Genomic DNA, 13,743 nt, shown 5'->3' on the forward strand with positions numbered 1-13,743 from the left:
ACTGTCTCACTTAACAATAGAAATTTTGGGCTCAATTGTAATTGTAACTTGAGGACTAATTCTACCAAACTTTACCAAATGCTGAGCCAGATTTCCTCCTCGCAGACTTATCTTGCTAGAAATGTCAAAAGAATAATGTTGGTCTTAGTCATTTTTTATTTTTGACATAATGAACAAAATTACTAGCCTAAGTAGAATAACATCACATAAACAATGAAAAATGGAATTCTAACAGATAACATTGTGAAACATTTCTATGTAACAAAGTTCTGTTAATTTCAAAGAGTGGCAGGACAATCTTAGTTCTACTTTGCTCTTTTGCCATTCATAAACCGTTGCATGTTTCTAGATAACATTCCTTTTAGGATATTATGTGCCACGTTAATGAAAGAGAGGGAGGGGGAGGAAAGGGATGTACGGGTGTTATTATTTTTGTTTTTAAACCTCTCTTATTTTCTCACAGCTGTTTTAATCTTTTCTTAATTTCATTAAGAAAAAAATATCAAAAGATATGTTCTTTGTACAATGTGAGTTATCAGAAAAATATATAAGGATCTCTAATGAAATGTGAATTTATTTTGGGGACTATGTCCATTGCAAATGAACATGAACAAATAGATGTTCTATCAGGTGTGAAGAATCAAGGCCAACGTAAAGTTTCAGATAAGATTTATTGCTGAATCCTATTCATAAGAATCTAGTCAACTAATAGTGCTCAATTAGCACTAGATAAGAGTTAATAGAACTCAAGGGAGATGGACTTGGACCGCTTCTGGGAACATAATGACTCCAGACTGATTTCTCTATTGATTCCGGCTCCCGGTTCTGCTATTTGTGACATATGAGTCATTTTGCTAGATCAGGGTATAAAGTCTGTTTGGTGAGCAATCTTTCTCCCAAAGTGATCAAACAGGAGCAATGATTCACCCTCAGTGTAGGTGTAACAATTCAGAGCTGATAAAGTGATCAAAACTGGAAAATATCAATTGGAAGGCGACTCATAAAAGAGAATGAGTTGCTTAAATTCAAACCTGTATTACAAAATATTGCAATACTCTAATTGGCCCAGGTGAATGCAAGGGATGAGTAGATTTCTGGACACTCCCACAAAGTTGTGATAATCAAAGAAGGTGAATTTGTGAGTTGATACTTATATACCTATAGATACTTTCCCACAAGGTTTGTATCAATTAGATAACTGTAATTAAATATGAAGAATGCATCCAAATGCATAGACCTGGAATATTGGAACAGTAGTTCCATTTCTTTCTTCTCCTCTTCTCCCACTGAATGGGTAGAGAGGTGCATGACAGACATAGATAGGCAAGCATATACTATTCCGAATCATCCTGTAGGGAAAGATTTGAAGAGAGCAGATGTGCGGTCTCAAGCAAAACAAAGTTCTGAGGTCAAAGAGCATCACTGTGGGATCCAAGCCCTGGGAGACCTGTCTAGTGAAAGGAGCAGAGCCCAAAATTAACTGCATTTTGTTTATACCCATGTCATAATCTCTTTAGTCAGAAAAACAAATTCTGATTAGACTCTAAACAAGCAATTCTCCTTGCTACAAAGCAGGCTTATATCATTTGTCCCAAAGCTAGAGTCTCAGGAATACTTGGAATAAATGAAGAATCATGGTGCTTCCTTTCTTGGGTTTTACTTTAGAAATTATTTTAATTCACCTAATTTTATTTTATTTGGGAATAGGATGAGACATACATACTTCTCAAATGTTTCAATAGGTTTCTCGTTCTCTGATAATGGCCAGTATGCTTTTTTTGTGGACCTTGACTTTTTAACATCTTCATAGTTCGCCATTTAAATTCTTGTTATACTATGCAATACTCAGGTATGTTTTGCTACCTTGATTCATAGGAGGAAACATTTATGCATATGAATGCATAATATTTTCCATGACCACCCTAAGAGACTTACGAATGTCAACAGAATTTCTCCCTTAACATTCTGCTCCTTAGAGTTATTGATCCTAATGATGGATGAAGCACAACTGAACATTTTGCCAATTTGGAAAAAGCATGACTTTACTGTCAAGACAAATGTCTGTGAATCAGTTATGCCAGTTGGCATGCACACAGAAGCTCTTGATGATATTCTTGAGTATGCCACTATGTATTGGGTTGCTAGTATAGAATGATGGACATCTAGTGTGACAGTAGTCAGTAGCTCACTGACCTCTTTCAGAATGCCAATGTATACAGTATGAAGCTGGTAATGGCTTCATAGTGAGGAAAAATATAATTCTAGCAACAGGAGATAGTTTCATAGCAAGAGAACAAACTTTAGTCAAAGTATGCATTCCTTTTATGCAGTTCTACATTGTCACTGATTAATTTGCTATAATTCCCTGTAGTGGCATATAGTATGAGAATTACAAGGCTACAATCCTATGGAAAGAATTAAGTAAGTAAGTAAAGTAGGTAGGTAGGTATTTGTGCAATGTATTGTATTAGTTTACACTAGTTTATCACTGGCTGATATACTCAGTTACTTTCATAATAAATAAATATGGTAATAATTTGTTTTCTATTCACGAGGAAAAAGAATAATACAGTACTTACTGTATTTTTTGGAGTATAAGATGCACCTTTCCTCCCCCCAAAAGAGGGTGAAAAACTGGGTGTGTCTTAAAGTTCAAAAGTAGGCCTGCCTACCTGCTGGCCCCCACTCACAAGCGGCCTAGAAAAAAAGCCGTGCTTTTCGGGCGGCGATTTTTGGCAGGTTCCAAGCACAGCTTTCTTTCCCAGTTACTCAGAGGCTTTGATTTAAGGTGGCGCTGTTTTGTGCTGCCCCTCCTCCTTTTTCTCTTCCTGGAAGCGACAGGTGCCTCAGAGATTTGGTGGGCAGTTCAGGGGAGACAATGCCACCGCTACCATTGCTGCCATTGCCTAAGCTGAGTGGGAACCCAGAAAGCGAAACATATCTCCTTTCCAACCACTGCCACCTGTTGGCCTGATTCCCTGATGCAATTTGCGGAGCCTCTTGCCCTCATGAAAACATGACGGGAGGCGGTTTCCGCATGCGGAGACCGAAAAAGTGATGATTGTTTTTAGCAATCCCTGTCATCTTGAACGGTGGGTTTCAGGCAGTTAGCCATTTTTTGGGCCTCTACCCAAATCGGGGAGGAAAGCATTTTTGGGCAGCAGCACTGTGCTCCCCTCTCTGAATCCAAAAACGGGGCATACAGCCAGCGCTGCCATTTGAAAATGTCTTCCTCCCTGGTTCCCCATTGCACATCGCAGAGCTGCGCACCCTCCTACTCCTTCTCCACAGACTCACATCTTTCCTCCAGGGCCAGGAGCAGAAGTCAACTGCCCTCTGCCTAGGTCATCTGGAAAAGGGGCAGGCAGAGCTGCTAGCCGCCTTACCTTAAACCTCCTTTCCCAACCGAGTCCCGACTTTCATGATTCCCCGGGCCGCTTGCGGAATCAGGCTCCGATTGATGCAGGAGTCTTGCTGGGAAGCCCAGCACTGTGTTTATAAGATGGCAGCATCTAGGAGGACTGAAGTGCTGAATCTCTATTGCGCCTTGCTGCGAGAAAGCCAGGCTTTCAATGCCTAGGGCTATAGGTGGGAAGATTGGGGGGGGGGGCGTCTCGGGAACGAAGCCTTCAGTGCCAAGTCCCTCTTCTTCCCCATGAAAATCATCCCCCACCCCAACCACTCCAGTTAAGTGTGTGTAGGGTGATAGGGTTTGTTTTAAATGGATAAAAAGATCTGTGCTGCTTGTTATCAAAATCCAAGTGGAAATGAGGATGCCGCTTGATCCTGAATGCTGGTAGGCAGAGGCAGAATTCTTTTTTTCTTGTCCCCCTCCCCCCCCAAAATTAAGGTGCATCTTATACTCCAGTGAGTCTTATACTCTGAAAAATACGGTAACTTGAAAAAAATGTATTTAGTAAAATGCCTACTAAAATGAATATACAATACAAACAAATAATGCATACATTTTGTTAACAAAACTATTTGAATTTTAAAAAAATCCTAGAATCAAACGTTCTCTAGTAATCTGTTGATTGTTGTTTCATTTTTCTGTGAATTTAGTGATTCGTTTACTCTTAATATTTGGGGATTAATAGATTTTATTAGATTCCTGTCATGAGATATAGTCCATTGTATGGTCCCTTCCTGACCTTCAATTATTAGCATCTGTTTCCAGGTCAGTACAAACCATGGAATCCAATATGGCTTACTTAGTTAATTTGCTGAAGGCAAACGTTAAGCACGAGATATAATATTTTAATCCTAAATTGTGATTGTAGTGATTTATTATTAATGAGGGAAACTGAAGTATGTGGCATACCACATTCAACCCTGACACCCTCAGATGCCTGGGAAATGCCTTACCGAGAAAATGAGATGACATGGAGGTCTGAAAGGCTGAAGAACAAGATGAGATAAATAGGAAGTTGATTCTATGAGCCAAACTGATCTAAAAAGAAGAACGACATCCTAATATGAGTGTAAATGCCTACTTTGCAAAGTTCTTTATTCCAAGATCTACAAAATAGAGTTTAAGACATGATATATTTTCGTTATTAACTTCTGTTACAGTTGGATAAGCACATATGTACACACACGCCCACTCTTCTTTTATTACGCTACAGCAGGGGTGTCCAAACTTGGAAACTTTAAGACTTGTGGACTTCAACTCCCAGAATTCCCCAGCCAGCCATGCTGGCTGGGGAATTCTGGAAGTTGAAGTCCACAAGTCTTAAAGTTCCCAAGTTTGGACACCCCTGCGCTACAGTCATTTGCCATTACTACAGCCAGAATTTTCTTTTTGTAATTTTATTAGTATTTTTTTGTTACTCAGGCCATGTCTTCTATATAGAAGGCTGCCTTCTTTTGGCTTTGTGCCTAGGTTTATGCACAACTGTGTGTAAAAACGAAACAGAATTACTTTAAGAAACCAAGGTGCTTACAACATTACAACATCGTCATTGTTTGTATATTGAATTGTACGCCGCCCCGAGTCCCTTTGTGGAGAGGGAGCGGCCTATAAATGGAATTAATAAATAATAAATAAATAAATTTTAAAATTACTTACAAGTATGCAGATATTTGCTGCTTAGTTCACTCTGTCCATAGCAGCAGACCATGAAAATTAGATTGGATTTTTTTTTAAAAAATAAAGGAAATTATACTGTACTGTTCTCTCTTAGTGGTTCAAGAGGCAAATTCAGCCTTAGATACAGAGTGTGTATGTTAATGTTGCAAAGGAGCAGCATAATACAGTAGGATGAGTAGTAGAAGTCAGAACAAAGGTGAAACAAACAAGATTTTGTTTTATGATAGAACCTTACTCTAGTTTATTAAAGCATTCTTTGGGAACATTTTTCTATATTACTGACAATATATTGCTTTTTGTGTAACACAGCACTGCACAAAATTAAGGATCTCATGATGGAATGTGTTTTGATTTAAGAGGTTGTGGCTCTCATCAAAATTACTGCATTATGGAAAACTTTTTAATTTCCATTTCCATTTAAGTGCCACTAGGGGGAATTCAAATCACTGAACTCATTCACCAGCTGTTCCAGTGAATGTATTATTAGCTGTAACCTGCTGGTTATAGACTCCATAATAGTTTCTCTGTGATTCAGGCTGAAAGTAAGCCTTGAAACTAATGGCTTTTGTAGCCGAAGTTTTCAGATGCTAGATTTTAACTTCATTAGCGGCTCTGACATGATTTCCTTAAGGTAAATCACCTAATTGTAGTTTTATATCTTTAAAGCATGTTAAGATGAATAAGACTTGATAACAGATTCTCTCCAGTGCCTCTAGTGACTCAGATAAGCCCAGAAGTTTCACAGTATGCAGAAGGTATTTTTTCCATTCCTCCTACTCACTATTGTGAACTTAACAGCTGCATTGTCTGCTTTAAAATGAAATTGCATTGGTTAATGGAGAATGAAAAGCCTGGCAAACACCAGATACTGTTCAGAGGCTTTATAACAGACTCCCAGATATTTAGGATATGTAAATTCAACTTTGTTAGTAATGTGCAAGGATTATTTTTAGCTTTGCTGCTCTTTCATAATACGTAGCTTTCTCTCTAAGCTTGGTGGTTTCTTGTATGTGTTTCATTACCAACTAGGTTGCATCACTGATTAATAGTTGCTTACTAGCTAACTTCTAGTTGATTAGTAACTGATTAATTATTAATTAGGTAATAAAATGTGTGCAAGCAAGCAACCAAGTTCGGAGAGCACCAAGTACTCCATATCTCAACTCTGATCTGCATCAATGGTGGTTTCCAGGCGGTACGGCCCAGTATGGCCGTACTGGCAGTAGCTGCCACCGTACCGGTACGGTGGCTCGTTTGGTCCACCTGCCCGCCCATGTTCCATGGCCATTTAACAACGCAACCGGTCCATTGCGCACACATGCACAGCTTGTGGCACCTGCGCGACCTCTGCCGGGCAGCTGGGTGTTGGTCTAGGACGCCTGGCCCCATGCGCAGCGTACCGGGTGTGCCGTGATCCGGAACTCACCACTGGCCTGCATTGTTTTTTATTGTTTTATAACACAGGTAGTCTTCAACCTATGACCACATTTCTGTTGCTAAGTTAGATATTTGTTAAGTGAAGTTTGGGCCATTTTATGACCTTTCTTGCTACACCTGTTAAGTGAATCGTTGCAGTCATTGAATTAGTAACGGCTGCTAAGTAAATCTGCCTTTCCCATTGCCCTTGCTTGTCAGAAGATTGCAAAAAGTGATGACATGATTCCAGGGCACTGCAATCATCATAAATATGAGTCAGTTGCCAAGCATCTGAATTTTGATCACCTGATTATGGGGATCCTCGCTGCAATGGTCGTAAGTAAAAAAAAGATCGTAACTCACTTTTTTCAGTGCTGTGGCAATTTTGAACGGTCTCTAACTGTAGTAAGTTGAGCACTACCTATATTTAAGATCACCTCTCTGCTAAACAATAAGGAAGGCTGAGATTAGAAGACAAAAGACTGGGATAGTGCAAGAAAGAAAAGGTGTATCCTGTAGAGAAGGAAGGTATGCAGTCAAAGAGGGTGGTTTCTATTGTCACTAAAGGGAAGAGAAGGGAAGTCTAATTAGGAAGAAAGACTTATTCTATGACTTTAACTCACAAGTCTGATTTTTTTTTCTTTTGCTAAACATACTCATCTTAACAGCAGACAGAGTAGTGCAAGCCCCTGGACCGGTCCTTTTCTGAGCCAAGAAAACATAACTCAGAGAATTTTTAGTTTTCATGCTATGTAAGAAAGACATACTCAGCCTGTTTACACTGTAGTGAATCCACCTGGGGATGCATTCATACTATCAAAATACCCTCCTTATTCTTTTCATTAATTTCTCAGCCCTTTATGCTTTAATTGTGGCAAATGGAATAGTTGCTCTACAGAAGTCTAATAAACCTGCAGCCTGTCTTCCCAGTAATCAATCACAGATTATGAATTGCACGTGCGCGCGCGCGCACATACACACACATATATGCTGGTCCTGTTGTATTCGGGTCTGTGTGTGTGTGTGTATTTGTTTTCGTAGATTTTCACAGGTGTAGGTATGCTGGTCTTGTTGTATTTGGGTCTTTTCCTGTGTAAGATTGAGATTGTCTTGGCAACATTTCGGCGAGGTTCCACTTGCCATCTTCAGGCTGGTGTTTCGGCTTCGTGTTTCTGTGAGTAAAGCGTGGTTGGAGCTGCCGTCTTTCTATAAATCTTGGTGGGATGTGTGTGGAGTGCTGGCTTTGTTTCAGTAAGTGGATTGATTGGCTCTGTGATTGTATCATGATTGGTAGATTGGTGCTGATTGGTGCTGGCTGTGTGTCCGTTGTTTTGTGTTATAACGGCCTGGGTTGTGGGTGGGGCTCGTTTGTTGACTAGGGCTAGTTTCCAGATGTCTGGTAGGTGGGAGGTATTGTCACGTTTATTCATGTGTATGTTGTAGGGCAGATTTTGCAACATCCATAGGACAAACTAACACCAGAATAAATGCACGTATCGCAGAACACAAGAACGCAGTAAGAAAAAAAGAAAAAAAACTTCCTCCCTTTTCCAGCACCTTAAAGCTACAGGACATGAAATTAATTTTGAAGGAACCAAATTAATCTCCAAAACTGAACACTTCAACAATGGAATAATTATGGAAGTTATCGAAATAGAGAAACACCCCCACAACATGAATAAACGTGATGATACCTCCTGCCTACCAGACATCTGGAAACCAGCCCTAGTCAACAAACGAGCCCCATCCACCACCCAGGCCGTTACAACACAAAACAACAATGGACACACATCCAGCACCAATCTACCAATCATGATACAATCACACAGCCAATCATTCCGCTTACTGAAACAAAGCAAGCACTCCACACACACCCCACCAAGATTTATAGAAAGACGGCAGCTCCAACCACGCTTTACTCACACAAACACAGCCGAAAACACCAGCCTGAAGATGGTGAGTGAGACCTCGCCGAAACGTTGCCAACACAATCTCAGTCTTACACGGGAAAAGACCTGAATACAACAAGAACAGCGTGCGCGCGCGCATACACACACACACACACACACACACAATATTCATTCAATGTTCTCCGTGTCTAGTATCTTGGGTTATTTTCATGTCTTGTGGTTTGCATTTGGCCACTGTCATTTTGAAGGAATTTCCTGCCATCTGCATTCAATTGAATTTTCTCACAGATTTGGACTTGCTTATAAATACTGAGATCTGGCAAAGGGAGAATCTTTGTTGTCAGGGGCATTTCTTGAAAATCATTACTATGGAACTGGCAGTCTGCCGGTTTAGAAAATATGCAGAAGGTAAAAAAGGTACATTCTATTTTCTGGATGTTTTGAATGGATGAAGCTAACTTGCCCTGTTATCAGCTACTGTTGATGGTTCAGTGCAACTTTCTTCCTGTTTAGGTTCTTCTGTCCTTTTAAGGTCCCCCTCCCTTGTTGGCAGAGTGCAAACCAGGATACAGCAGGAAACCAAGCAGTCCTTAGAATTATATTTATTTCCTGGTGGTTTTTTCCCCTTGCACTACACCAATCACTCGAAGACCTTATTTGCTATCTTACCTAAAGAAAGGAGTTTGGCTGTTGGTTTTGTTCTGTAGATTAATAGTCAAACAGCAAATATCTATCATCCATGTTTTCTTTAATAATTCAGCTGAAGCTTTACTGTAATGTCTGTATGCCTGGCTGAATATTACAAAACTGTATATTTTGATTTATATTTTAGACAAAGGACTTTTTTTAACAAGCAAAAGCTAATTTAAAACAGTTTCACATAGTATTTTCAATGGCCTAATATTGATACCTGGGGGCTGGGTAGTTTAAGATTTAGTTGAGGTCCTTCCCTGCCAGCAAATGCTGGCAGAGATCATAGTGGCATTAATCTTTGTGAATTTTAAAAAAGGGGGGCAGCAGTGCTTTTACCAGGGGTAAGAAGAATGTCTAAATAGTGAAGAGAATGTGGCTTCTCTCATAGTCAGCCACATCAGTGAAGCTTTCAGCAAGGGAAGGAAATTTAGAAGTTAAAAATAATATGGAAATAGTGACGTTCCCTCCCCTCCCCCTTATAATTTGTCTGGAGTTGGAGATTTGCTAGCACTTCTTATCACTACAGTCCAGCTTCAGATTCCTGTGATATTCGGAATGCAGATGAAGCATAAATCAAATGCTTGGATCAGGAATCCTGAACACAGATCTTGGATGTACCAGTATGGCTGCAGGCGCCCTTCTTGCTTTGCATTTTAAAAAAAAATATCTGTTTGGAAATGGAAATTTGGCATGGTGCAATAAAACCATCAGTTTCCATTATTAACTTTATTTTCTAAGAACACCATTGGATGCCAAATGAATTGCATAAGCTATCTTCGAAAATGAAAACAGTGAGAGTTTGCAGCCCGATTCATTATTTAAAGAGTAGTAGGACTAGAAGGAACCATTGGGTGGAAAGTGGCAGGGCAGGAACTAAGAGATAATCACTCATAAGGTTCTACAAAAGTCCTCATTTAATGACCACAAGGGATTGGCAATTCAGTCATTAAATGAAGCAGTTACTACGTTAAGCCATGATATAATCTGTTTACAATCTAGTAGTAGATTTGGTGTAGTAATTTGGTGCTCACTATGCTCCCCACATCTATCATTCTACAAATGCCAAATTCTTTTTAGGAGCCATTTTACAAGCGCATCCACAGCATATTTTAAAGTTCCAAATTTATTGATTATCTCCTGTAGTTTGGAAACTCCTACTCTCCTTTTGCCAATTCAACAAAATGTTGGAAAGAAGTGATGTAATGGGGCTCAACTCTTTTGCCCCTTCAGCAGGTTAACTGAACAAAATGCGGCCAAATACGGTGCAGTAAGCAAAGCCAGAAAAGGGAAGATTGAATTCGAAAATGGGCCTTATTTGGCAGGAGCTATAAAGAGAAAATATCCAGAAAAAAATAATACCCATTGCATACCTTTGGGAGAGATAAACAGCAGCTTGGAATGATGCTCACTGTTACATTCTCAGTTTCGCCCCTCTGCTCCAGTAATGTGACCAAGAACAGTCCTGGCTTTTACTGCCTTATCTTCTTGCTATTTTCCCCATAGCATTTCCTGTATTTCCCCCCTACAAAGTACATGGTTAAAGAACCATTTTTCGTCCTGGAGACATTTGATCCCACATATCCAACATCTTCTGGATTGGAGGCAGGGATAAAATCCTCCCAGTTTGGCTGAACCAGTAGGGACGATTGTCCTTGGTTCTGCAAACCGATTGTAAAAAAAAAAGCTTCTGAGGATTGCACGGCTCAGCTGTGAGCCGCGCGATCGTTGGGAGCTTTCCCCCCGCTTTTTAAAGCATTTTTTCCCCCTGTCGGTTCACCTGTACCATCAGGGAAAAAATGCTTTAAAAAGCTAAAAAAATAGCTGAAAGTGGGGGAAAAAAGTTGGCCACACCCACCCAGTCACATGACCTCCCCCCAAGCCACACCAACCGAACTGGGGGGGGGGGATTAGATTTCACCACTGATTGGAGGAAGTCTTTTTGCCAGGTACGCTGAGAGGAGATCATGAAGAACTGTAGCTGAAAACATATTTTAAATGGTCTAAGCTGCACATGTAAGTCATATTTAGAGGTTGTTTACAGAACTCTGCTCATCTAAAGAGGAGAATGCTCACGAACAGGTCAACGTGCCTGTGTGTAATAGTGGAATGCTTTTTTCCAGCAAGATGCATTTAACTATATTATTTTCTACTGTGTGCCCTTGGGTGATGATTATTATATTAGGCCTTTAAATATTTGGATATTCTAGTATTTTACATATATGTTTGTGGAAAAAGATTAGACTGCTGGTATACTTTTTACATATTGTATATTAAATCATCACTTTGGTTGTTTAAGAAAATACATAGTAATTTTAATGGTTATAATTGCTCTGAAATAACTTGGTTTTGCAAACACACACACACATACAAAAAGAAAACTTTCACAGTTGTATGATGATAATCGTTTCCCATTCTTAGTAACTTAGCTGCTCCCTGGTTTAATTATTGGGCTAATTAATTGCAAACAGTGCAGAATAACATTATTTATCCAATAAGATTTGTATTAGACTGTCCTAGCATTATACATACTAGTATGCTCCAGAGAAGAAGAGAATCAATTAAATTGGAATATTTTCATGTGCCCCCTCCACCATTCAACACAATGTACAATGCAAGTAATTTTTGTGGCATTAAAAATATAAGTGTGCCTTTTTCTTCTTTTATAAAAGACCACAGATTGCATCGATGAGGATGAGTAGTTTTAATGTTGTAGAATTGTGTATTTATTTTCAATGGTCTTGATTTTTGTTTGTTTATTGACATGAAATATCTCTAGATTCACAAATACTTTTTAAAAATATTATTTTATTTTTTTATTGGGTGAATGTGAATGATACAGGCTTTTCGGGGAGTTGAATAGTTCAAAAAAAGTTTGAATGAGTAAATTCTTGTTTACTATACTTAATTTCAAAGAAATATAAACTTATCTCCCAACGAGTGACTTATGTCTAAATTTATAAACAAACACACTTGCTCTTATACTTTTTTGAACAGGAAAAAGAAAAAAGGGAAAAATGGAAAGTTATAGGGAAAAGCAGCACTTCTGACTTTTTTCAGGACGATAGAGAATAGTACAAAAAAGTTACAACCTGAACACATGTAATAGCAACATTCCAAATTTTGATTAAAAGGCACCTTTATTACAGTTAACATTTCTAGCATGCATTTGAGACACATTCATCTTTGACAATTTCTCGGGCATTAAATAGCAATGATACATCATTTTCTAAAAATTTTGTTTTTACAGATTATATTTTCAATATAAATTTAAGTCCATTTGTCCATATATTTTACCACAGATTAAGCATTATATTATAACCAAAGATTTTTGCCCATTGAATCATACAATCTTTAACATATTCATTTTCCAAATCTCAATGACCATTTATAATCTTGAGCTATTTATCAATACTTTTCTGGTTTATGTTTTTTTTTGAGCTCAAAAGTTTGTACACCCACTTCTCTCCATCTTTATTTTATCTTCACAACAACTCTATGAGAGTTGTTAGGTTGATATACTGATTGAGCCTATTTATTCTGGTCATGTAGAAATTAAAAGTTTATCTTTTCCCATTGTTCAGCTTCATTTAATTTTTTTTAAAATTTTTTTAACTTTTTGAATAAACACAAGCCAACAAAACACAACAAAGACCATAAAACATCTTCCATTACAAATTGTAAAAAGTGTGTCAATTGGTTACAAAGAACTTTCGTGCATCCCTTCCACTGTCATCACCTACGATTCATATCAAGTTATATATATTATTATCATTATACCTGATCCTTCATATGACTATAGTTGTTTTTACGTCCCTTTATAACAAATATTCCAAAGTTTAAAACAAAACCACATAATGGCATTCCATTATCTATTTTCAATATTATCCAACAACATTATATCTTTATAACATTTAAAATAAAAAGTAATTATGTTTGATGACAAAATTTATGCACCTCTTTTCTTAATCACTGTTTACAATTTATATCCAATTTCCCTTTTACCATGTCGATACAAATATTACATTATTATCATTATCAGTCATTTATTTAATAATAGTTTGACTAAATTTATCTTACTTTTTCTTCTTTTTTCACCATTAAAATTTATACCAAATATCCTCTTATCAAACCAATACATATGTATACATTGTTATCATTATCAATTATTTATCTACCTTTATCCATTATCACTTCATTTTTAACATAATGCTCTAATTTTAACTAACTTTAACTAGTGCTTTGTTATTAGTTTTCATATCTCAACCAGTGTCTTTCCAGTAATAGTGTAGTCCTATTTCTTTTGCAATTTGTGGAATTAGTCTTCTGCTTAATCAAATTTGTGTGGACTTCTCTTCGCAACTTGTTGCTTGTTACATATATTGTAAAATCTCGAGACCCTCCATCAGCTTCTTTAATCAGCTTATCTTTGGTTATCAGGAGTGCTTTTGTCAAAGTTTCTCTCCTTAAGTTCATCAATTCTTCTCTTTTTTTTCTTCTATACCTTGAAATCTGGAGTAGAGCGCCTTTTCATCTATCTTCACTTTCCATGTTCCACTCTTTCCATCTCCAACCACACCCAGTTCACTGTCAATATCCACGGTTATCTTTGATACTCTTTGTTCATTTTTCACTTGG

At 38.0% G+C, this 13,743-nt stretch overlaps 1 protein-coding gene across 5 annotated transcripts in view; it reads left to right on the forward strand.

Annotated features, from left to right (window-relative positions):
- The window catches only part of GLIS1 (GLIS family zinc finger 1), a 231,279-nt gene that overhangs the window by 59,009 nt on the left and 158,527 nt on the right, over positions 1 to 13,743 (forward strand). For 2 of the 5 annotated variants that reach the window (XM_081949647.1, XM_081949648.1), the window contains exon 1: positions 5,596 to 5,720. The exons of the other annotated variants lie outside the window; for them this stretch is intronic. Coding sequence is in view for 1 of the 2 variants with exons in the window: in XM_081949648.1 (XP_081805774.1) it covers positions 5,674 to 5,720 (47 nt within the window). In the remaining variant the exon portion in view is untranslated. Of the gene's footprint in view, positions 1 to 5,595; positions 5,721 to 13,743 lie in introns of those variants that run through there. 5 annotated transcript variants of the gene reach the window in all.

This window comes from Natrix helvetica (assembly GCF_964273705.1).
Source record: "Natrix helvetica genome assembly, chromosome: 3".
NCBI lineage: Eukaryota > Metazoa > Chordata > Lepidosauria > Squamata > Natricidae > Natrix > Natrix helvetica.